This window comes from Emys orbicularis, chromosome 1 (assembly GCF_028017835.1).
Source record: "Emys orbicularis isolate rEmyOrb1 chromosome 1, rEmyOrb1.hap1, whole genome shotgun sequence".
Taxonomy (NCBI): Eukaryota; Metazoa; Chordata; order Testudines; family Emydidae; genus Emys; species Emys orbicularis.
In genome coordinates this window covers 95916875-95942254 of record NC_088683.1, presented here as the reverse complement: position 1 = coordinate 95942254, position 25380 = coordinate 95916875, and the positions used below count along the sequence as shown (strand labels likewise).

The 25380-nt window shown below is 51.8% G+C and overlaps 1 protein-coding gene across 3 annotated transcripts in view; it reads left to right on the top strand.

Moving 5' to 3' along the window:
- ZC3H7B (zinc finger CCCH-type containing 7B) overlaps positions 1 to 25380 on the top strand; it is a 61283-nt gene that overhangs the window by 24290 nt on the left and 11613 nt on the right. For all 3 annotated transcript variants that reach the window (XM_065409810.1, XM_065409803.1, XM_065409818.1), the window contains 11 exons: positions 748 to 790; positions 3082 to 3341; positions 3802 to 4147; positions 5133 to 5191; positions 6042 to 6204; positions 6288 to 6449; positions 7189 to 7394; positions 8472 to 8572; positions 9055 to 9236; positions 17456 to 17538; positions 24214 to 24347. In XM_065409810.1, coding sequence (XP_065265882.1) covers positions 748 to 790; positions 3082 to 3341; positions 3802 to 4147; positions 5133 to 5191; positions 6042 to 6204; positions 6288 to 6449; positions 7189 to 7394; positions 8472 to 8572; positions 9055 to 9236; positions 17456 to 17538; positions 24214 to 24347 — 1739 coding nt within the window. The remainder of the gene's footprint in view (positions 1 to 747; positions 791 to 3081; positions 3342 to 3801; positions 4148 to 5132; positions 5192 to 6041; positions 6205 to 6287; positions 6450 to 7188; positions 7395 to 8471; positions 8573 to 9054; positions 9237 to 17455; positions 17539 to 24213; positions 24348 to 25380) is intronic.

The following is a 25380-nucleotide window of genomic DNA, read 5'->3' as shown; positions in this document are numbered from 1 at the left end:
GGATGGTGTCTCCCGAACCGGAGCCTGTTTGGCCAAAATACTTAGAACTGTATTGTTGCTGGAGTGTAGAATATAGGTATATTTGCTTATCTTTGTATTTTGGATATAACCAACACCAAGTGGCCTTTGGACTAACACAGGAATGTTTGTGTGGAAACGGAGTCATGGTAGGCCTAATAAAATTATTAGGAAAATTTATTTCCAGCAGCACCATTCAGACTTCTGTAAAGTTGCTCATTTATTCTTTGCCTAGGGCTCACAGTCAGCAGTTGTTTTGGTGGGAACCTTTTCCTGTTTTTAGTCTTGCTGTAAAAATTAGTGATTATTAAATGGAAAGATATGTAAGCTAAGAAAGGCTAGTTATGTAAGATAAGGCTAATCAGATCTCATGCTTTGTGGGGCTAGCTGATTGGCTCTGGGGATCAGGAAGGAATATTCTCACCCACATGCAATCCCAGGTGCAGAATTACTGAGAAGGTCAGGTATTATGGGGGTTTATTACTTCAGAGGAATACAGGTTTTGGTCACTGCTGAAGGTGAAATACCAGGCTTGGAGGAATAGTGGTTTAACAGTACATCAGTTTAATGGTTCCAGCACTGAAAGGCGGGGGCAGGGGGAGAGGAGGGAAGCAGCAGCAGACTGCACTGAAGATATTTGGGAGGGGAGATTTGGGGCTGTGAAGCACTAACAACTTTCAAAAGATGTCTTTGTAGTGATGAGTTCTTCTCCTCCTCCCTGCCTTACAGATGACTTCCAATGGGTTGGGCTCCATAGATGATATTGAAACAGGTAAAGCTTTCTCCTTTCTGTTTCTCATGGCAGCAGTAAGGCACCTGCTCAGGTTGGCTGGACTAATAGTTGCTTTGTCTTCATTTGGACCTCTCTTGGGTCCTGACTTTGGAGACTGGAAGAGACCAGCCTAGCGGATGGGGGCAGGAGGTGGTATGGAGCAGGAGTATATGGAGGTGCTGTTCTTTATATTGGTTTCTCTTCACTTCAGAATCCTCAGTAAACTGTTAAGACACTGATAGAGGGGAAAATCAGGTTAAGAAGGCACTTACTAGGAGAACCTTGTACAACAGAAATCTAGCTATCCAAGCAGAACAAGGGACATGTCATATTTTTGGATAAATGGGGACTAATCAATGCAAATAACAAACACATGGGGACGTAACCTATTTTCAGCTCTAAAGCCGGGTTTGAACACATGCGATTCTGCTGTACATTCCCAACCAAAACAACTTTAAAGTTAAGACTGTAGACACGGAGCCGTGCTTTGACTATACGCTCCCCTCCAGGGACATTAGAATTGGAGCCTTATATGTTTAGAACCCCAGGAAACGCAGAGTGAAAGTTGCAAGGTTGCACTCTTCCTGCCAGGGACTAAACTACCTTAACTCTACCCCCCCCCCCCCCCCCGTAGAAATGCCACCCCGACACCCACCCTTCTTAACCGCGTATTGAAAACCATGCTCCACAGCACATTGGTTTTTATTTGTTCCTTGCATAAATGTCTGCAATACTAAGTGTGAAGATTTGTCACTGCACTAACTATTGCTGGGCCCCGTTAAAGGGCCCCATTTTCTGATCTGGGTGTATGACATTTGTATGTGGAAACACATTAGCTCTGTGCTTAATGACTCTTGAATCATTGACTGTCACATGGAATCATAAGACCCAGACCTGTGAGGCGATGAGCGTCTCTTATGAGCCTTCAGGACGTCGCAGAATTGGGCTGTTAATGCAGAGTGAGGAATGATTGCTTTCGCTTTGCTATTTGTCTGCTCAGGAATTGGTATATGTACTGTGTACGACCACAAAGCAGCCCAATCACTAATCAGAGGAGATGAAGGCGTTCTAGTTTTGGGGTTGCTGATAATGTATTGGGGAGGTTCTGTGGCCTGCGTTATACAGGAGGTCAAACTAGATGATCACCGGGGTGGGTCCCTTCGGGCCTTGGAATCTCTGAACATGGAACTCTTTGGAGTGGATGGAGAAGGTGGTAGTATTTTTCTGATTTTTTTTCTTTTCAGGGCATCGCTATGGGGGCAGAATGAAGGTAGTTTGGGTGCCTGGTTTGAGACTTACATGTGTAACTCTGCATCTCCTGGGGGTCTAACGTTTGGACTGTTTCTTTTTAAACTCTAACCGTTTTGCAGGATAGAGCGTGCTCAGATGACAAACATGTGCTTGCCACCTTAACTTCACCTTAACAGAGTATTTGAGGGTGGGGGAGAATTGCCTCATTTTCGAATAGTCAGAACACTGGGCCAGAGGGTGAAGGAAGCTGTAGGGAAAGTTCTCTCCTTCCCCCCCCATCGCCCCTAAAACTATTGAGGGAAGCCTCAGTAACACAGTAAAGAGCTTTAAGCCTGTCTCCTGCAGACATCGAGGGGAGGGGTCCTCAAGAGTTAGGCACCACTCTGGCAAGGGCATCTGGTGAGTCTTAAAATGTATGTTTGGGGACCCAATATTCTGTATGATCTTTGGGAGGCTTGTCTGGGCTTCCTTACCCTGCTCCCCTCCCCAATCAGGGTTTGTGTGTCCCCCTCCCTTCCCCAACAGGGAAGCTCAGAACTTAGAGAGCCTGAGGAGAAGTGGGTTTTAGTGGGGGGGGGGGGCACAGGTGCGGCAAGGAGCAGAGGTGCTGGGAGGACAACTGAGCTCTGCAGGAGGAGGCAGTTCAGAAGCATTTAAAAACCACCGGACAATGGGGTATAGAGTAACTGGACTCATGGGGTCACGACCAGACACCACTGAATTCAATAGCAATTTTGCCGTTGACTTTAGTGAGACCAAGATTTGGCCTGCAGACGCTTCCCAGGCATCATAATGGGAGGTGAGCATTGTCTGGCTATTCACGAGACATTCTGTGAAGGCCTTTGGGAGGTCTGAGACAAAAAACAAAGGCCAAGAATCCCCGAAACTGGAGCCACCAGTCTCTAAAGGTTTCACCTGCTAAGTGCTTGAGGTTCAGCTAAGTTGTACATCTTGTGTTCTTTGGCCAAGCCGCACTCGGCTCACCCCCAGGCGCCATGTGACTGGCTTTATGTCTTCCCCCCGCCCCCTCCCCCTTGCAGACTTCTCCATGGACCTGCAGTGCATCCCTGCTCCCCTCGCCACCTCCATCCCTGTGAGCGAGGGTGCAGCCCTTTCAGCTTCTGACATGGATGCAAAGGGCCTGCCCACCTCTCTGCCTGCCGCCACACTGCTCCATTCTCCGGATTGCGTATCCCTGCCCGTGCCCGAGAGTGTGGAGGACTTCACAGATGGGGAGGTTATTGGGGAAGAACTGGACTCTCTTCTGGATTCCCTGGCTGACGGGTCACAGTACCCTCTAGTAAGAGCTCCGGTCGTGTTCTGAATCCATCCTTTAGAGCATGTTCTCTCTCTCCTCGCCGTCGCGTGTTCATCTGGCAGTGTGTGCTCGGTCCCTTTCTTTCTTCCCATCACTGGCTTGTGTGTCTCTAAGGAGCCTATCTTAGATCTTGGCTCATTGGACGGCCTAGTGTGAGTGGAATACATAAATCCAGATGGAGGGGCTAGACCCCATGGGAATGAAGATAGCACCTTTCCCCCTTCCACCCCCTGCTTTTGTGTTTGGGGGTGGAAATGGGCATGGAGGGTAGAGGCTGGCTTATTGCTCTGAAGTTAAGTGCTGTGCACTCTGGAGTGGGAGACCATGTTATACTCGCTGCTGTAGTGCGCTCTGTCCATCCACCCATCTCTCTGACACATGCTTCCTCCAGTCCTTTCTCTAACATGCTTTCTCTGCCCCCTTTTCCTCCCAACTCTTAAAGTCTCTGGTCCAGGGAACCATTCCCACCAACTTGCCTACTGAGATGCCCCAGCTGATCCCCGTGTTTCCGGGCGGAACCCCTCTGCTGCCCCCTGTGGTGACAGCCAACATCCCGATTAACCAACATCCACTGCCACCTGCCTCCTTCGGCCTGGTGATGGATCCCACCAAGCAGCTCTCCTCTTCTGTCCTGGATGCCTTTGAGCCCACTGGGGGCAGTGGTGGCTCCCCCTTGGATTCTCTGGATTCACTGGACCTGCTCCCGTACACAGAGCCACGGCTCGATGCCCTGGACGCCTTTGGAACTAGCAGGGGCTCACTGGATGCCCTGGATTCCTTTGCTGTAGGTAGGTGCAGGGCACAGAGGAGTGGGGGTTGCAGGCATTTGTGGCTGACAGTGCCCCTAGAACACCGTGTTTAGCGCTGAGCATCTCCACAGCAGACAGATGTCAATGCCAGAGAAGAGAGAGACCAATAATTAAGCTTCCAGAGAATTGATTGAGATGGAGGAAAGATTAAAAGAACTAAATATCAGCATGGCTTGTCTGAGCGATAATGGGGGAGTGGTGGGGTGTGACCGCTGATTACAAGCATCTGCAGGGTGTAGACACCAAGGAGGCAGAGCTGTTGTTCAGGGTTATCCCAGTGGGTAAAGCTCGAGTAATGAGGGGACATTCAGGCTCGATATCGAAGAAACATTGCCTGACACTGGTCTCCTAAGGGAAGTCGTGGGAGCCCTTTCATGCCAAGTCATTTAAAACAGACTTTGGCAAAGTCTTGGCAAATCTACTGTAGGGCAGGATTTTGCATTGGGCAGGGTGGGATGGACTAGATGGTTTAGTCAGTCTTTGCCTCCTTTGATCTCTGTGAGCAATAAGTGTCATAGCCCAAAGAGCACTCCAGTCATGTTCTGTGGAGCCGGGCTCTGGAGGGAGATCAGGTAAGGAGCATTTCAGCCCCTTGGGGCATAGGTAGGCTGCATGGGGATGTTACAGCAGACTGAATGCTGGAGCATCACAAGCGGAGAAGAGGTTGCCCAGTGAGGACTGTGCTGGAACCTAGGCTCCCGTCTGCACTGAATTCCTTTGGTCTCTTGCTGTTTGTGAAAAGCACCCTTCAGGCATCTGGCAGTGGGGGTCTGTTGCCTTTGGGGATTTCAGAAAAGGGGAGGCTCTTGCCGAAGTTTTCAAGTCTCTGCCCTGGGTACTGGATGTTCCTGGAAGATGAAAAGAATTAAAAAACTGTTGAACAAGCTCAAATCTCTGTCTCGGGCATCAGAGCAGCTTCCGAAAGTGAGATGTATGTGTTTGGGATTTTTCTTCCTCTGCCCAGAAGAAGCTGGTCCTCAGGAACTGCGACACACTGCTGGCAGCCAGAAACCATCTCCTGCGGTGAGTGAGCTGCTACCCCTGCTGGATGTACCAAGGTGCCCGTGTGCCATGGGAGTGGGGAGGGCACGGGGCTATTCTTGCACTCTGGGCCCTTTCTTAATCAGTTCCAAAATCTGGTGGCTTCAGTTACCCTGCCCTGTGTGCGTAACCTCCTTCCCGCTCGCCCCGTGTGGTGGCAGGGCTGTGTGGAGGCCTTTCTCCATATGTGGTAGCACAGCATTTTCCCCTTCCTTCTTTGTCCCCTCCCCCATTGTATCACTGGGGTCTGAATGGAGTTAAATGCTCCACTCCAGTCTCCGTCATGCATGGGATTGTACGTTGGTCTCACCGGGTCTGAGGTTGGGCAGAGGCTTTTCCTCTCAGGAGCTCTGTGGGTAGGATGATCTGCCTCTGTCTAAACTAGGTTATTGAGTGGGACTGGGACATCGCTGAACCTCCGTCCTTCCTGTTTTCTTTCTGTCTGACACGTTGCACAGCAGGGTTAGTTCTTTTGTTCAAGTGCCGTGGAATGCACAACTCATTGTGCTGGAAGGTGGGGGAGAGAAGCCCTTCCTCCAGGGATGAAGAAAGAGCTGTTGTCCCCTGAGTTGCTGGCCCTTCCGTGGGGAAGGAGAGGTCCTTCTCTGCTGCAGATAAATTGCCCATTGAGTGTATTTGAAAACACAACTCCGGTGTTCCTGTTGCCGTTTCTGAGCCGCCTGCTGCTGGTGGCGGCCATCTTGCTGAGGCAGGAGCTCTGTTGTGTGTTTGCGTGGTCATGAAGGGGCCCAGTGTTAGTCTGGGGGTCAATTTCTGTCCATTGGCTGTGAGGTTTAGACGAGGGATGTGTGTGGTTTTTTTTGTCTTTCAGGTCAGCCTCAGTGGGGTGAGTCACCCTACCATCTCCAAGGGGGCGGAGCTCCTGCAGTCTCAGCCAGAGGCGGTGATGCCCAACACTGCCCTGCTCGTGAAGAACCCCCTGGCGTCCACTCATGTCTTCAAGCAAGCCTGCCACCTCTGCTACCCCAAAACAGGTGATGTGCTTATGACACCCGCAGCAGTTCGTGTGCTTGGGGATTGTTTTCCCTCTTGCTGATCGGGTCCTCCTTTCCCATAGGCCCCAAGGCTGGTGACTACACTTACCGGGAAGGCCTGGAGCACAAGTGCAAGCGGGACATATTGCTGGGGAGACTGCGAAACTCTGAAGACAAGACCTGGAAGAGGATCCGGCCCCGACCCACCAAAACCAACTTTGTGGGATCCTATTACCTGTGCAAAGGTGAGCTTGGGGAGGGGGGCTGTGAGGCATATGCCGGCAGAGGTAGCAGGGGAGCTTTCAGCAGGGATCGCGTGCTCCCTCTGGAGCCTTCTCGCTCCTTCGTGAAATGATCGCTGGGTTTCAGGGGCTGGCGGGGGGCAGAGTGAGAACCAGAGACGAGACGGATGAACCCGTAACACATGGTAGAAAACGGGAGCTTCGCACAGCGGAGCAGCAGCTGGTGCTATCGCTCTGGGTACAGGACGGCTTGGAAAGAGCGATGCGCCTGGCCACTGGAGATTTCGCAGGATGGTGGGAATGGCAGGACTGCAGCCTGCTTCTCTCAAAGCAACCAGTTTTAGGTGCCCCGCTGAGGCGGAGAGCCTGTCTCCCGCTGGCACTGAACTACTAATACTGCTCCCACCAGCACGTGCTGGGACTTTGGTTCTGGCCAGAGCCCTCCCTGCTGAGTAACCAGCCCTGCTGCAGGGCACTGGGGCTTTCCCAAGAAGTTCCCCATCCTAGGCCAGACCAGGCCCGACCCTGCTCAGTGTATGAGATGTAACCAGACTAGTCTCTGAGGTGGTGTAACTATAAAGTGTCTAACGAGGGGCCAAAAGCTCAGGCTTTGTGTCTGTCTTAACTCTTCAGTTTTAGCTCCTTGTGAGTTGTGGGGAGCAGGGCGAGGTGACGAGGGCGAGCTCAGTTTCTGACCTGGCCCCCCTCCATGCGGGGTGCTCTGCTCTTTGTTGCTTTGTAGATATGATTAACAAGCAGGACTGTAAGTACGGGGATAACTGCACCTTCGCGTACCACCAGGAGGAGATCGACGTGTGGACGGAGGAAAGGAAGGGAACACTCAATCGTGACCTCCTCTTTGACCCGCTGGGAGGGATCAAGCGGGGCAACTTGACCATTGCCAAACTCCTGAAGGAACACCAGGGCATCTTCACCTTCCTCTGCGAGGTACAGGGAGGAAGAGGAGGGGGGAGCACCGTTTCCTTGGGGAATGAGCTGTAGGCACAAACTTCACACATTCCCTGTTGTTGCAGATATAAGTGCCCGCGTTAGTGGTGCAAATCCAAAATGTAACTCTACTGTAAGTGCGTGAAAGAGGCAGGCTCCCTTCCGCTGCATCCCACTCTAGATCAGCTGTTGGTGTGCAGCCGGACCATTGGTCCATCCTGGCCAGTATCCGGCCTCCAGAAGCAGCCGGTCCCTGTTGCTTCAGAGGAAGGTGACAAAACGGAACAATCCGTGATGTACCTGAGCAACTGTGTGATGCTGTAGGTGTGGGAGGGGGTAACTCCTCCCTGTCCCCTGCAGGTGGTCAGCTCACGCCCGGAGCATGCAGTTTGACTACCTTGGGCTTTCATAGCTAGCAAGGTAGTTAATAATCATAACTTTGACCCGGCTGTTTGACAAACCATAACCATGTGATGGGAAAAATCCCCGTCTGAAGCAAATTAGTGTCACTTGTTTATAGATTCTAAGGCCAGAAGGGACCATTGTGATCATCTAGTTTGACCTCCTGCACAACACAGGCTGTTTTGAAGCCAGTAGAGCTACCTTGATTTACATCAACTGAGGATCTGGCCCTCTCCGTCTTGACCTCCTGCAGCAGCATGTTCCCCAGGGTGACTGTGTGTGTAAAGGAACATGACTTTTGTTTTGGACTTACACGTCTTTAATTTCCCCTATCGTTTCCCCTTGCTTTTGCATTTTTGGATGAAAAGAAGGGAATTATAAGTTGACCTGGTTGAAATTTTTCCAACTGTGATGGAAAAAACTGTTGGAATGTCACAAAAGAAGCCAAAAATTCTGTTTGGAAATGTTTGCAAAATGTGTTTACTGGTTTCCAAGCAGCTCTACTGCTTAAGTTTCCATCAGGCTTGTTCTAATTTTTGGACCTCTCGAGTAAGTTTCCTCTGGCTCTTCTCCCTTCCAAGTGAAATGATCCCAGTCTGGGTGAGATCTCTGGCAGCATCTCTCCTTTTTCCTGCTCTCTGAGATTTCCTAGTGTGCTGATTCTTCCCTTCTCAGATCTGCTTTGACAGCAAACCCCGGATAATCAGCAAAGGGACCAAGGACTCTCCAGCTGTCTGCTCCAACCTTGCTGCCAAACACAGCTTCTACGACAACAAGTGAGTGAACTGGCCCGTGCAGTGCCTGCCGGAGTAACCCCGCTAGAGCCCAGCCAGCTAGCTCATGTTACTTGCCCATTTCTTCCTCTCATCCCCAGCACATGAAAGCTCAAGGTGTGATATGTTGCGCTGCATGTCTGACCCCTGGTGCCAAGGGATTTGGAGCCAGATCAGAGCCCATTGATGTCAGTGGAAAGACTGCAGTTGACTCCAATGAGCTTGGATCTGGCCTATGCTGCACGGGGTTCAGAGGTCAGATATTTTAAACAAGGTGGTGCAAGGTGTCTGCCTGAAGTGCTCCGGGGTGGGGGACAAGGCATGACCCAGGACTTCGATCCACCCAGATTGTTAGTGACTCCTAGGATCGGCTGTAACACCCACCCGTGCCTCAGCCGGCTCAGTGAATGCGGGGAGGAGGAGGGGTGAAGAGTCAATCCGTTGATCCCTTGTGTTTCTCTGGCTCGGCCATTTCCCCACTGCAGGTGTTTGGTTCATATTGTGCGTTCCACCTCCCTGAAATACTCTAAGATCCGCCAGTTCCAGGAGCACTTCCAGTTTGACGTGTGCCGGCATGAGGTGCGCTACGGCTGCTTGCGTGAGGACAGCTGCCACTTCGCTCACAGCTTCATCGAGCTCAAGGTCTGGCTGCTGCAGCAATACTCGGGTAAGCGCGCCGCTGGGTGCGGCTGTGGGGTGGGGAGGGAAGAGAAGCAGAGAGCGTGTGCTCGTGCCTTCTCCAGCCCAGGTACTGTGCCACTGGGGACAGAGAGAGGGCCTGGCAGGGGGCTCTGTCAGAGTTCAGGAAATTTTATGTTCTCTCTCAATACATGCACTCCCTTCCCTCTCCCGGCTTGTAGGAGATAGAGGTGGGACCGTGAGAGGTCGGCCCTTCCAGTGCGGTTGCCAGGTTTGTCTGTCTAGGGGCAATCCTGGGAATTCTAGCCCAGCGAGCCTTTACCTCAGGACCATGTGTGTTGGAGGAAATGCTCGTTCGAAGCAGAGTCCTAGAACAGCTAGGTGATCGGGACATGGCAGGGACAAGCTGGTGCAGCTGCAGTGAAAGGAAATTGGGCCCCTCTGATGTTGCGCTTCTTTGTACACAGTCACAAAATAGTGGTAACCAATGGGATTTCTTTGAACGTTCAAAAAAACTTTGGTAAAGCCACTCCCAAGAGTCTGTTATGGAAACTAAGTAGTTGGCAATAGGCCGTCCGCCCCCTCTTGGAGCACACTCTTCAATTCAGGTCACTTACATAAGGGCACGGAGATCTCTTCAGTCTGATTTTTCTCTCCCCTCCAAGTGCTTTGTCTGATTCTCTGACTCACTGCATGCTGAGCAGAGATTTTCACTGACCTGTCCCAGGATGAAGCCCGACTCTTTTTCTTGCGTTGGAACAGTTGACGGAGAACCCAGCAGTGTGCTTGGAGGGGTTCGGCCGAAATGAGAAGACCTGTTTAGGCAGGCAAAGGCCATTTAGGCAGGCTCCTAAACCTGTGGCAGTTCCACTTGGTGCCCACCCGGAGGGGAAAGCGGAGAAATATCTCCCTGCCTCTCAGGGTGCTTGTGTGGCCTGTCGTACTGATGGGCTCTGTAGTATTTAAGCACCTCCTGAGTAAGTAAAAAGAGAAATAACAGATATAATCTCCATCCTCCTCCTCAGCCTGGGTGCGAGTGAGTGTGTGTCTGTGTGTGGGTTTTGCATTTAGTTGCACAGGGGACTCACTCCATGCTCATTCCTGTCTCTTTGCAGGAGTGAGTGCCGTTATCTAGGGGCAGGCCCTGGGAAAGCTTTGTCTCTGGCTCACTCAAGAGCCTGCCCTCCATGGCTGACGGTCCCAGTGAAATGTAGCTGCCATGGCAGTTCATGGTTACGGAGGGAGAGAGGCTCTCTTGGGGACCTAGGGCCAATCCCATGGAGAGCTTAGACCAGCAGGGCTGGGAGCTTGACTTGGACTCTGCTCACTGGTGAGCCAGTGCAGGGGTGGTTGTACTGGAGGTGATGTGTTCACAGTGACCTGTGTTGCTAAGCAGGTGGGCTGCTGCGTTTTGAAGCCACTTGAGCTTTCTCAGGCTTTGTCCTAGGGCTGATGAATTGCACTCATCAAGCCTGGAGGACACACATGCCTGGGCCACCACAGCCAGATGGGTGCAATCTTCTGGCGAGTAGCAGATGGTAGTGGGCATTCTTTTGCCACCATCCAACACCACTTGGGGTTTTTTCGACTCCTTGGGCATTTGCCCTCCATACTGGGGGATGGTACAGAGGAGGGTGACAATGTCGAAATGTAAATAGTTGGCTTTAGATTTCGCATTCCTATCCCATTGAGATGCTTGATGCAGTTCACACCTCTCAGGGTATGTCTACACTACAAAATTAGGTTGAATTTATAGAAGTCGATTTTTTTAGGAAGCAATTTTATACAGTCAATTGTGTGTCCCTACTAAGCACATTAAGTCGGCGGAGTGTGTCCACAGTACCGAGGCTAGCGTCGACTTTCGGAGCGTTGCACTGTGGGTAGCTATCCCACAGTTCCCGCAGTCTCCGCCACCCATTGGAATTCTGGGTTGAGCTCCCACTGCCTGATGGGGCAAAAACATTGTCGCGAGTGGTTTTGGGTACATGTCATCAGTCGCCCCTCCCTCCGTGAGAACAACAGCAGACAATCGTTTCGCGCCTTTTTTCCCGCGCAGGCACCATACCATGGCAGCTCAGCTCAGCCGCCGCTGTTGTGTCCTGGATGCTGCTGGCAGCAGACGGTACAATAGGGCTGCAAACCATCGTCACGCTTCTGCTGCCACTCTGCTCTCCTGCTCTGGCAGCTGACGGTACAATAGGGCTGCAAACCATTGTCACGCTTCCGCTGCCACTCTGCTCTCCTGCAGACGCCATACTACGGCAAGCATGGAGCCCGCTCAGATCACCGCGGCAGTTATGAGTACTGTAAATGCCTCGCGCGTTATCCTGCAGTATATGCAACACCAGAACCTGCAAAAGCAGGTGAGGAGTCTATGGCAGCGCGGTGACGAGAGTGATGAGGACATGGACACAGACTTCTCTCAAAGCACGGGCCCTGGCAATTTGGACATCATGGTGGTAATGGGGCAGGTTCATGCCGTGGAACGCCGATTCTGGGCCCAGGAAACAAGCACAGACTGGTGGGACCGCATAGTGTTGCAGGTCTGGGATGATTCCCAGTGGCTGTGAAACTTTCGCATGCGTAAGGGCACTTTCATGGAACTTTGTGACTTGCTTTCCCCTGCCCTGAAGCGCGAGAATACCAAAATGAGAGCAGCCCTCACAGTTCACAAGCGAGTGGCAATAGCCCTCTGGAAGCTTGCAATGCCAGACAGCTACTGGTCAGTTGGGAATCAATTTGGAGTGGGCAAATCTACTGTGGGGGCTGCTGTGATCCAAGTAGCCAGTGCAATCACTGAGCTGCTGCTATCAAGGGTAGTGACTCTGGGAAATGTGCAGGTCATAGTGGATGGCTTTGCTGCAATGGGATTCCCTAACTGTGGTGGGGCGATAGATGGAACGCATATCCCTATCTTGAGACCGGAGCACCAAGGCAGCCAGTACATAAACCGAAAGGGGTACTTCTCAATGGTGCTGCAAGCCCTGGTGGATCACAAGGGACGTTTCTTCAATATCAATGTGGGGTGGCCAGGAAAGGTACATGATGCTCGCATCTTCAGGAACTCTGGTTTGTCTGAACGGCTGCAGCAAGGGACTTACTTTCCAGACCAGAAAATAACCGTTGGGGATGTTGAAATGCCTATAGTTATCCTTGGGGACCCAGCCTACCCCTTAATGCCATGGCTCATGCAGCCATACACAGGCACCCTGGACAGTAGTCAGGAGCTGTTCAACTATAGGCTGAGCAAGTGCAGAATGGTGGTAGAATGTGCATTTGGACGTTTAAAAGTGTGCTGGCGCAGTTTACTGACTCGGTTAGACCTCAGCGAAACCAATATTCCCATCCTTATTACTGCTTGCTGCGTGCTCCACAATATCTTTGAGAGTAAGGGGGAGACATTTATGGCGGGGTGGGAGGTTGAGGCAAATCACCTGGCCGCTGATTACGCGCAGCCCGACACCAGGGCGGTTAGAAGAGCACACACAGTAGGGCGTGCTGCGCATCAGAGAAGCTTTGAAAACCAGTTTCATGACTGGCCAGGCTACAGTGTGAAAGTTCTGTTTGTTTCTCCTTGATGAAAACTCGCCCTCCTGGTTCACTCTACTTCCCTGTAAGCCAACCGCCCTCCCCTCCCCCCTTCGATCACCGCTTGCCGAGGTAATAAAGTCATTGTTGTTTCAAATTAATGCATTCTTTATTAATTAGTCACAGAAATAGGGGGATAACTGCCAAGGTAGCCTGGGAGGGGTGGTGGAGGAGGAAAGCACTGGGTGGAGTGGTGGAGGAGGGAAGGACAAGGCCACACTGCACTTCAAAACTTATTGAATGTCAGCCTTCTATTGCTTGGGCAGCCCTCTGGGGTGGAGTGGTTGGGTGTTCTTGGGCATCTGGGTGAGGAGGTTATGGAACTTGGGGAGGAGGGGTGGTTGGTTACACAGGGGCTGCAGCGGTGGTCTGTGCTCCTGCTGCCTTTCCTGTACCTCAACCATACGCCGGAGCATATCAGTTTGATCCTCTAGTAGCCTCAGCATTTGCTCCTGCCACCTCTCATCTCGCGCGTCCCTCCTGTCCTCGCATTCATTTTGTGCTTTCCTCATTGTTTGCCTCCACGCATTCTGCTGGGCTCTTTCAGTGTGGGAGGACTGCATGAGTTCAGAGAACATTTCATCGCGAGTGTTTTTTTTTCACCTTCTTATCTGCGCTAGCCTCTGGGACGGAAATGATAGTGGTAGCGTTGAAACATTTGCAGCTGCGGGAGGGAAAAAAGGGAGAATTGGGTTGACCATTTAAAAGGAGGGGCTAAGGTTTTCGGGTTAACGTGCAACTAACCCCCTCCCCCCCCACACACACCCAATTCTCTGGGATGATCGCTTCCCCCTTCCCCCCACCGCGTGGCTAACAGCGGGGATGATTTCTTTTCAGCCACAGGCACACAGCCCAGCAGGAACGGCCACCTCTGAATGTCCCCTTAATAAAATTCCCCTATTTCAACCAGGTGACCATGAATGATCTCACTCTCCTGAGGATAACAGAGAGATAAAGAACGGATGTTGCTTGACTGCATTCCAGTAGCTGTACTGGCTGGGAAAACATCCCAAGTCTTCAGGGCAAATTAATCATTAAACACGCTTGCTTTTAAACCATGCATTATATTTACAAAGGTACACTCAGCAGAGGGGCCTTCTCCACCTTCATGGTCCGGGAGCCCCCCTTGGGAGGGTACTGGGTCCAGGGTGATAAACAGTTCCTGGCTGTCGGGGAGACAGTTTCTCTGCTAGCCTGCTGTGCGCTATCTTCATCCTCCTCCTAATCCTCATCCCTGTTGCGTGAGACTCCCTTGCAGGTGTCCACAGACAGGGGTGGGGTAGTTGTAGGGGCACCCCCTAGAATTGCATGCAGCTCATGATAGAAGCGGCATGTCTGGGGGTCTGACCCGGAGCGGCCGTTTGCCTCTTTTGGTTTTTTGGTAGGCTTGCCTGAGCTCCTTAAGTTTCACGCGGCATTGCTGCAGGTCCCTGTTATAGCCCCTGTCCTTCATGCCCTTGGAGATTTTTTTCAACTATTTTGGCATTTCGACTTTTGGAACGGAGTTCGGATAGCACGGATTCGTCTCCCCATACAGCGATCAGATGCAGTACCTCCCGCTCGGTCCATGCTGGAGCTCTTTTGTGATTCTGGGACTCCATGGTCACCTCTGCTGATGAGCTCTGCATGGTCACCTGTGCTGATCAGCTTGCCACACTGGCCAAACAGGAAATAAAATTCAAAAGTTCGCGGGGCTTTTGCTGTGTACCTGGCCAGTGCATCTGAGTTGAAAGTGCTGTCCAGAGCGGTCACAATGGAGCACTCTGGGATAGCTCCCGGAGGCCAATACCGTCGAATTGCGTCCACACTACCCCCAAATTCGACCCGGCGATGTCGATTTCAGTGCTAATCCCCTCGTCGGGAAGGAGTACAGAAATCTATTTTAAGACCCCTTTAAGTTGACAAAAGTGGCTTCGTCGTGTGGACGGGTGCCGGGTTAAATTGATCTAACGCTGCTAAATGCGACCTAAACTCGTAGTGTAGATCAGGGCTCAGAGCCATTGTTTCAGGCTGCCTGCATACACAAGAGGACAGCACTCACTGTTTGTACTTGGAAGGTTGTTTTTTTTTTTACACAACCACAAGGTCAAGAAATGTGATTTTAAAACTAAAAAGATATTTGAGCAGGATCTTCTGGTAAGAGGTTGGTTTTATCCTACATTCTGGAATTGCAGAATGCATGAGGGCTGGGAGAAGTGAACCCAGAATGACATTATGCAGTCTTTCCTGGGGGCTAACCCCACATTCTATCAACAAGGAGATAACCAGCAAAACACTGGTTTGAGTACCAAACACAGGGCAGCTGCTGCTGCAGAGGCATTTCTGGGTGTGCTTGAATAATAAAAATGCTTACCTAGTGCTTTGGCTTTCCTCAACACACTGTACAGACTTTAACAAAATGAATGCCCCAACATGCTTGGAAAGCTGCCAGATGGTATTATTTCATAGATGGGGAAACTGAGGCACGGAATATTCTGACTTCCGGTTCTGACTTGTCCAGGGCCACACAGCAGGTCATAAGTATAGAGTTTCCTGGCTTCCGACCCTTTGGACTACACAGACTCTCGGAGCCAAAAGAGCATTCACGTGGTACTCTGTAATAGCAAAGCTAACATAATAACAGCTTTCAGTGACTGTAATATATACAGCTTTGCTGCCTTTCTGTATCAGTGGGGCCTTATTAAAGCAACCTTCTGGTGTTTTTGGTTTCAATGAGCTGGAAATTGGTCAGACATCTTAAACATCCTTCATACGCCATCTCTAAACTGCACGGCAACGAGATAATTAGGCTTGGCAGTAACCCAGCTAGTTAAAGATGTCTCACCACATAGTGCTCCACTGACTACATGCTTGTACGCCTGCTAGAAAATTAACAAGTTCTCACTGTTCGGTGCTCTGAGAATCTCAATGCTGGTTGGTTGTCTCCACGCTGGTAGTGTTGGCAAAGGCTCTGGTTCAGATCCTTGAACCCATCAAGGAGTTAACTCCTGAGATAAGTTGTGACCAAGGCAATGTTTCTGTAAGAGTCTTTTTCTTACCAACTTTAGCAAAATTGAAATAGGACATTTATTTTGAAACAAGAGTGTCTACACACAGACTTGCAGCAAAGTACGACGAGGTTTGAATTACACCTGATTTAGTTATTTAGTGACAGTTTGTGTGTAGCTCAGCCCTTGTGACTTGTCTACACGCACAAGTTGTATACTGGACACAGTTTTACTGGTATAAATATGCTTATGCCTCTTCCTGTACAGGAAAAGCTATGCTGGTATAAGGTATCTTTATACCGATATAACTGTCCACACTAGGAGCTATACTGGTAAACAATCATACCCCTAACCAATATAGCTATACTGGTTCAAAAACTGTAGACATTTATCTTCAACTAAATATGTGAATGTCTTGTTAGTGGGAGGAGCCATAGTTGGTATCCAGTAAAATGTACGGCCTGCTATTTGGGTTTTGGTTTTTTGTTTTGAGTGGATTTGTTAAGTCACCCAGTTTTGATTAGGGACTTTCCATAAACAGACAGACTGAATCTTGGAGCCAGGAATTAGCTTAGACTTTCAAGATCGATCAGAGACTGGTTGACTCAGGGGAATGTGATATACAGCAGAACCTCAAAGATACGAACACCAGAGTTCTGGACTTACCGGTCAACCGGACACCCTCTGGAACCGGAAGTCATCAGGCAGCAACGGAGAGACAGACAGACATCTTCTCTCCCCTCCCCCCAAATATTTACTGCCTCAGGGCTTTAGCCCTGGGGCTCAAGGCTTTGGGGGGGGAGGGGGGGAGATGAGGTTGGGGTTGCAGCCGCATGGTGGGGGGGGTCAGGACTCTGGGCAGGGGGTGGACAGGGCTTCTGACCCACTGGAGCACCAGGGCTCAGGGCTTTAGATCAGGGGGGCGCTGGGGTTCGGTTTTGTGGGGCCCTGGAGCTTGGAGCTTTAGCTACGGGGGGAGTGCTGGGGTTGAAACTGGCCCCCTTCCCGGCCCCCTTGTAGCTAAATCCCCGAGCCCCAGTGCCCCCTGCATGGCTGAAGCTCTGAGCCCCAGTGCTCCTGAAGATCAGAAGCCCATTCCTGAGGTGTCCCTAACTCTGACGTTCTACTGTATGCAGCCTTTCATCTTAAGGCACCAGCTCCATCCCTGCCGCAGGTTGGTAGTAATGTACAAGACCTCTGCTGACTGGTCAGTGCTCTGCGTGAAATCGTTTGGTGGGTCTTCGTCAAGATTTTGTAGGACAAGTGTCCACATCTTAGCCACTGGCTCCTTTGTTGGCAATTTCTGTCTCAGCAGGAAGGCCAAAGACTGACTGAGTCATGGAGACTGAATTCTTCTCTCTCTTCTGGGGTGTTGATTCACATGGGTGAGAGAGAGAGTGAGTGTGGAGGAAATGTGAACTTCCTTGGCCTGTGGTGAACCTGTTCTGGTGATAAGTAAAAGGCCGGAGTCTCCAGGGATGTGACTCCAGCACCTTTTTAGCCTGTAAACTAAAGATCCATGTGATGCAGGCATGAACTGCAGCATTACTAGAAGTGGAGTCTTGGGCTGGTGATGGGAAAGGAGCCACACCACCCTCCCTCCCTCCTCGGTGCCTGGGTCAGCAGACTAGTGTGGGGATGCTCAGTCATGTCTCTGCTTTGTCGTTTTCAGGGATGACCCATGAAGATATTGTCCAGGAGTCTAAAAAGTACTGGCAGCTGATGGAGCACGCCAGCAAAGCCACCAGCAGCACGGTAAGAAGCCACGGGGACCCTGGGACTGGTTTGTGGTTTTGGAGCTGTTACTCGCACCTGTTCTAGCCAGTTCGGTGCCTTCCCCTCCCACTGCCGCTCTCCACCAATCAGAGAGAAAATATGGCGCTGCCGGGGCCCCCTTTGCCTCCCGTGCGCCATAGCAAGCAGGGTGGGAGCAAGCGCCTGACAGCGGCCCGGGCTGGACCTGAGGTGCTCTGTAGGGAAGAGTGAAGCCCTGCTGTTGCCACACTCCAGCGCGAATGGCGCTCTGCACGGCCATGGAGGAGATGGGACCGCGCAGGAGCTCGCTTCTTCTCTAGCGTGAGGCATCACTTCCTGCATTCTCAGTCACAGTGAGGGCTGCCTTCCCCCCTGCTGTGTGCCTGGGGTGGAGCAAAGAGGATGGTGCCTGTTATGATGGGGGGGGGGGGGGGGGGGGGAGATCAGAGGTGACACATGAGTGTAGATAGTGGGGGGGGCGGGGTGTCGCACAACTGAAAGGTTCTGTGGGGGCATGTGACCGCCCTTTTCATGTTGCCTCTGCCTCCATCCCCTAAAACTTGATCTGTATGTAGACAACATACACCAGCAACTTCCTCCTCCTCCTCCTGCTCTCTGCCCTGTGGCTGGCCTGCCCCTTGCAGAGCTTGAACACAGCTGGGATGCGCAGTCCGGGATGGGTGGCGCCAGGGTGGGACGGTGCTTGGGGCTGGCTTGTCTCAGTTAACAAGAAGCTGCAGAATTATCAGCCACTTTTGGTTGGAGTGGGGATATGACACCCCCAAATCGCCTTCTCCTTAATAGAGACATTGGAGGCTGCTGCTGTTTCAATGCACTCCCAGCAGCTGCAAGCTGCTGCTGGGGGTGCATTGCAGCAGCAGGGTCAGGCCCCCCCCTTGCCCCCCCAGCCTGCTCCCCTCACTCACCCCGGGGCTCTCGGGCTGGATGGGGCTCCACCTGAGCTGCCTGGTGCTGGGCACCAAGTCGCAGCTCCTCTTCCCGATTTTGAAGATGCCCCCGTGACTCACCTCAGCAGGCAGCGTGCAAAGCAGGCAGCAGGAAGCGCTGGGACTCTAGCAGCAGAGAAGGAGAAGCAGCCCCATGTAGTGGGTGGGGGAGCTCAGCCCGCAGCCAGCCATAGCCGCCCTGCTGCTTCCTCCCTCCCCACGCTGCACGGACACATGGTGAGCGCTGCTGCCTCCTCGCTGATAGGCATCCCGGCAAGAGGTGGCTTGAGAAATCTGGGGGGGCATGTGACCCTGCGTTCCCCCCCACCCCCGCATCGCCTCTGCAGGGAAGGAGGACATCCTGCTCATGCAAGCCAGATCCCGCGGGGAGCAGCAACTGTCATACTGGTGCCGGGTTCAAACACACCTGTTAGGGTGGAGGAGCCCATTTAAAAACAACTCCAGGGGACATGCAAGCTCAGGTGCTGGTGAAGCTGGTCATGCCAGGCAACCAACCCAGGGGAAGCTGGGGAGCAGAGCAGATGGAAGGCATTGCCTGACCCCCTGGTTGTACTCCTCCTCCCCCCCCCTCCCCTCACCAGGCTTTCAAGGCAGCGCTGACCCTGGAGAGGAGTGTTTAAGCAGAGGCCACATTTGCCTCCTTCTGAGCTGTAGGGTTTAGGTGATGTCAGGCAGCCACAGCCCTAACCACTTGCTTGCTTTCTTGATGTTGGTGGCTTGCATTGTGGAGCAGAGCCCAGCTGGTGATTAACCGTCTGAGCCCGGCCCCGCCCTGGGGTCAGATTAAAGCTGCTCTTGCATTAGAACACAGAGTTCTCTCTCCTTTAATTGCTGGGTGCAGCTGACAAGGTGAGAAAAGTAGGAGCAGAGTCTCTTTTCGCCTCCAAGCAAGGCCTTGGCGTGCAAACCCCACCGAGGGGGCCGGGGGAGGCCTTGTTAAACCCTCCCACCACAAGGGGGTCTTTGCTTCCGTCTGCCACATATTGAGGAGTTGAGTGGCTCAACCAGGATGTAGAGGCAGAGCAACAATACTTTATTGGCAGTGTAGAGACCACAGGAGCCAGTTCCCTCCCTGCAGAGCTGAACAGTCTAGGATCCAGTCCTGTGAGACACTGAGCGTCCTCCACTCCCATCAGAATCACTGTGAATTGAGGTGCCTCGGCCTAGCAGAGGGATCAGGTCCTAAAATGGACAATGTACAAACAATAAAGACAAAGGTTGGGGATTAGGAAATAACACCTGAAATATGCGTGTTCCCCTTATTGCTAAAGGCCTGTAGCAGCGACATGTGCAGTGCCAGGATCAGGAGGACATCCGTGCCTGTGGGGATTGAAGACCGAGCTGACAGTTTCCAGGCTCCTTTGCTAACATTCTCATAAAGCTGCATGACAGCCAGGCGCTGAGTTTTGTGGTGCTCTGCAACATAACAGAGCTGCAGGGCCCGTGTCCCCGCGTTTGTCTTGGGACACGTGGGATGCATTGTCAGTGTGGCTGGAAGGTGCTTGCTTATCATGCCGTCCCTTGTCACGAGGATGGCGCTGGTCGGCCCCCAGCCTGACGCCAGTGCATGGCATCGTTTGTCTTTAAAAAGAGAGAGAGAGAGAGACTCCTGCAGTCAATTAAAGCCACATGTGTGCCTGGCAGCACACCACAGCTCTGGCACCAGTGAGTGTTCAGACAATAGGCTTAGGAGAGTCAGCAACTCGCTGCTGCAGACTGCAGGGCAGGGCTAGCCCACTCGGCAGAGAGAGGCTTGTTTTTGCCTTTATTTTTCTCCAGCCTGAGCAGGCTAATCTGACATAACATCCACCCAGCTTCACAACTCGGCTGCATGGCAAAGACAACTTCCCAGGAGCACTGTGCAAACCAGCCCCTTCTCCCACCCTTAACTTAAACAGCTCCAAGGTCAGCTTCTCAGGGTGTCCTTCAGACAGCAGGAACAAAGCATCTCCTATACCAGTGGTTCCCAAACTTGTTCTGCCGCTTGTGCAGGGAAAGCCCCTGGCGGGCCGGGCCAGTTTGTTTACCTACCGCGTCCGCAGATTCGGCCGATCACGGCTCCCGGTGGCCGCAGTTCACTGCTCCAGGCCAATGGGGGCTGCTGGAAGCGGCACAGGCCAAGGGACGTACTGGCCGCCGCTTCCAGCAGCTCCCATTGGCCTGGAGCAGCAAACTGCGGCCACCGGGAGCTGCGATCGGCCGAACCTATGGATGCGGTAGGTAAACAAATTGGCCCGGCCCGCCAGGGGCTTTCCCTGCACAAGCGGCGGAACAAGTTTGGGAACCACTGGCCTATACGGTTAGGAGCAACCTAAACTGTCACAGCAGCTAATTGAGCCCCAAAACGAGCTAGATGCCTCTGGCTGGAGAAGAACAGTGTAAGGCCGCAATGCTGGGCTGACTCGAAATGCTGTGCAGACAAGGAGGCTCACACAGGAGGTGCCGCGTGCCAAAGGCCTGCTCTTCAGGCTAGTGCAAGAACTCAGCTCAGTCCCAGAGGACGTGTGGATCTCAGGCCATTCACCCAGAGCTGGTCAGAGGAGTTTCTGATCAGAGTCTGCTGCAGTGCAGAGGCAAACCGCTGCTGGACATGGGTGGGAAAGGAGGTGGTTTGGGGACTCTGCAGTAGACCTACCCGGACTCCCAGAGGTCTCTGTGACTCCAGAAGTTACTGTGCCACATCACAGTGGCCAGCTGCTGAACAACATCTGAGGTGAGCATCAGAGTTGGTAGCTAGGCACTGAGGGAAAATGTGGGAAGGAGAATTTTTTTACCTCCTTTATAATGTGTCTGGTGCCTTATTTAGAACGTGAAGCTAAGAACGGCCATGCCAAAGTCTTGATTCATTTGGTTGCTACAGTTTAGTAGCTAACTTTGTTGTAGTGTTCTGTGTTGGCTTCATAACAATGGGCGCCGTTGTAACCTGAAGGCCCTTTGACTGACTTAATGTGTAGCAACCTCCCGAGACCCTAATTTCCATGTCACGGCGATTTGTTTTATTACCAGTCTGCCAGGCGTGTAGCATGTCCTTACAAATATAGCTGTGTATAGCAGCAGCTGCTTTGACTCTTTACGCCCAGTCCCCTCTGAGCGAGCATGCATGCCGGATTTCCTGCACGTGGTCAGTGTGACGTTCTGGGGATCACCCGCCCGGTTAGGGGTTCTGTCACTGCCTGCCCTGTAACCTTGTGTCCCTGTGCTGTGCAGCTATGGTTTAATCCCCTGACACTAGCAGCCTGCCCACAAGCACAAGGTCTCACCCTGGCTTTCACCAGCCTAGGTGCTCCTTGCAGAGAGACACCACCTGACCTTCCAGTCCCAAATCCATCCTCCCCGAGTTCTTAAATACTAGATGCTCAGACTATTCCCATCTGGTTCCTCACCCCTAAAGGCATGAAACCGGCTCCCAGTTATCAGTTCACTTTGGCCCCTATGCTCCACCCAGTTTGCATGCTAGAGACCTGCTTAGGGTAAAAAAAACCAAAAGTTTTGTTTAATAGAAAAACCACAGGTTCAAAGCTGAAATCGTAAAGGTGTGAAAACCTGTACAAGTTACATAGTACATAAACGTAGACGCAGCCTCTGACTTTACACTTCTGTATTAGATAAAATCCCTTTTCAAATACAAGTTACCTATTGCCCTAAAACAGTTTCTCCACATACCGTCTAGCTATAGGAGGGATCCAGCATTCATGGGCAGCCTCCTACCTCTAGAGACTGTCCCTCAAGTTCTGGATAAAAAACCTCAGACCTGGTCTACACTGGAAAATTAGGTTGGTTTAACTGCATCGCTGAGGGGTGTGGAACATCTACGCCCCTGAGCAGCATAATTAAGCTGACCTAAGTTGCTGTGTAGACAGCCCTCGGTTGGCGAAATAATTCTTCTGTCAGCCTAGCTACTGCCTCTCGGGGAGGTGGGTACCTAACCCAACGGGAGAACCCCTCCCGTCTGTGTGGGTGTTGTCTACACTACAGCGGCGGAGCTGTGCCACTGGAGCCTTTTAAGTGTAGACAAGCCCTCAGTCTCAAGCCTGTTTTTAAAAGGTTTCCCTTTTATTTTTCTCTCTGTCCATGATGACTCTTGCTTAGCCAGAGTGGAGAAATTCCTTCTTGGCTTGATAGCCCGGCTGTCTCTATGCCTTCCCACTAACACTAATGGTCCATCGTTGCCTTTTCCTGGGTTGAAAAAAAAAATCCGGTTTCATGTAAAAACACCTGGCTTGGGTGGTGCCCCCCTCCCTGCATGACTGCTCACTGCCCTACTGAGAGATGTAGTTGGAGTCGTAGTACAGATTCTGAATGCAGTTTTCTATACACATAGATTCATAACCACCTTCTGTATACATCTCATATTGACCAGCAAGTTCAGACAAGCTTTCGTGAAAGACCTTACTCGATATATTTTGCGTACTGTATTATGCTATAAATCAGTTGGTTTAACTGCTCATTTTGTGGGTTTAAACCTTCTGTTCTCCCTTTGTATCAGAGGGGTAGCTGTGTTAGTCTGGATCTGTAAAAAGCAACAGAGTCCTGTGGCACCTTATAGACTAACAGAAGTATTGGCGCATAAGCCCACAAAAGCTTATGCTCCAATACTTCTGTTAGTCTATAAGGTGCCACAGGACTCTTTGTCGCTGTTCTCCCCTTGGGGTGTCTGGACCCTTATTCTCACAGTAAATATGCAAGGTCTTTGCACTACTCACGTCAGAAAACATGTTTGGTTAGTTCCTGCCTGAAGTTCTCGGAATAGCAGCCGGACGCTGTTAGGAATTTTTCAGCTAATCCTCTCGGGTCCCTGAACGTTGTATGTATCTTAATCATATGACCGTCCTTCGTCCCTCGAGAGCATATGAAAGGACTACGGACATTTTGTGACTCTTTCAGCTAGGGATCGTGATGTAAGGGCTGTGAATTCTCAGGCTTCGGGTCACATGTTGGTTAATAGGCTGGTGGGTTGAGTCCGGTGCTGCAACTCAGGGCACAGGAACCTCAGGGGTGGAAAGTCTGCCCACAATGGAGTTTAGAGGCACAAGGTGGGGCCTACATCATCCAGCTGTGACCCAAAAGTGGGTGGCAATGGCTGGATGTAGTGTGGCCAGGAGACATGTTGATTCAGTGCAGCCCGGGGGGGCCTCCTCTGCTATCGGAGCTCCTAAGGGGCCCAAACTGTGACTTTAAACTGCTTTCTCCAGATAGACAACATCCCCAGGAGGTTCAGTGCAGATGCCCCCCTACCCTCCCTGCGAATGAATCCCCATCCCTTGTCTGCAGCTGCATCAGTGGCCCGGATTGAACCCTCGGTCAGTGCTAGTGGTGTGTGTGGCCTGTTCATGTGCATTGTGAGGTGGTTGTGTCTTCCTCTGAAGACCTGGATTTGGCCACTGTTAGAGAGAGGCTACAGACAGGAGGGATCAATGGCCCTATATCATATGGCAAGAGGTAGGAAACCAGACTAAACGGACCAGTGGTTTGATCTAATCTGGTATCTTGATGGACCAATGGCTTGTACTGCCAAATGAGAGCTCAATCTGCCTCTGTCTTGGCTTTTATGCTATGCACTTTGCTGTAGTGTACAAGTGCCTATGGGGAAAGGCGTCTATCCCAGGGCAAACGCGTGCATGACCCTGTGCCTGTACACAGTACTGACTGGAGCAAGGTGTTGAGGTCAATTTGCCTGAATCCTGTTTCTTCATGTGATCCTTCACAGGCTGCCCCCCGGGCTCCGACATCAAGCAGCTTTGACCTCCAGATGAAATTTGTGTGTGGCCAATGCTGGAGGAACGGGCAGGTGGTGGAGCCAGACAAGGACCTCAAGTACTGTAGTGCCAAAGCCCGCCACTGGTAAGTGCTCTTGTCCTCTCTTCTGTCTCCCCCTAGCCTGAGTGCAGGATTTCTCCCTGCCATATATTCATTCTCCAGTGCTTTGTACAGGCTACTTTGAAATATCTGTGAGGGCTTCCATCTTGGCAGACTATTCCCTTGGGGAGACTCTTCCAGTTTTATAGACATCACCATTAGCAAGCATTCTTCTTTGAGTGCTTGTTCATGTTGATTCCATTCTAGGTGCGTACACACCCACGTGCCTGGTCGTCAGATATGTTTGTCTTAGCAGTATCCATAAGATCGGCTGTGGCACCCCCTTGACTGCCACGCTCATACGTCGGTATATCAGGTGCCACCAGCCCTACGCCCTCTCTGTTACCTTTTACTGCCCGGGGTGGTTAGTTGGAGCGCCTTTCCTTGCATAGCAAGGGCTCGCAGTTACGTTTCTTCTGACTTCGAGCCTTAGGGCCTTTAAATAGTTGTTCATAGTAGTTGGTGTTAAGTAGCTGTTAAGTGTAGTTAGAAGTTAGAGTCCCAGCGGGGACTTCGCCCCAAGCGGGGCATGCCCCAGTTTCCAGGGTTTAAGCCCTGCATGGACTGTAACAGGCCTATGCCTGTAAGTGACCCCCCACAGCAGCTGCCTCAAGTGCTTGGAATCACATGTGAAGGACAAGAGTCCTATTTATAAAAAACTTTGACCCAGGACTCAGAGTGGGATATTTGTTCGCGGGCTCTCCTCCTGGAGGCTGCCCTTCATCCGCTTCCGAGCCATCCCGCCAAGACTCACCTAGTACCTCGGCCTCAGTGCACCCCTGGCACCGCTCCCCGTCGCCGGTGCCCAGAAAGAAAAAGAAGCAGCACGGCTCCCCGGCACCGGGCAAGAAGGGCCATGGGGCATCTGGCAAGGACCCAGTTTGGGCCACTCTGGAGCCATGTGGATGTGCCCTCCCGTGCCACAGGAAGCGGCAAAGGCTCCCTACAAGGGCAAGCCAGCCACTAAGACCCCTCAGGGGGCAGTGGAGCTCCACCAATGCCCCGAGACAAGGCAGTG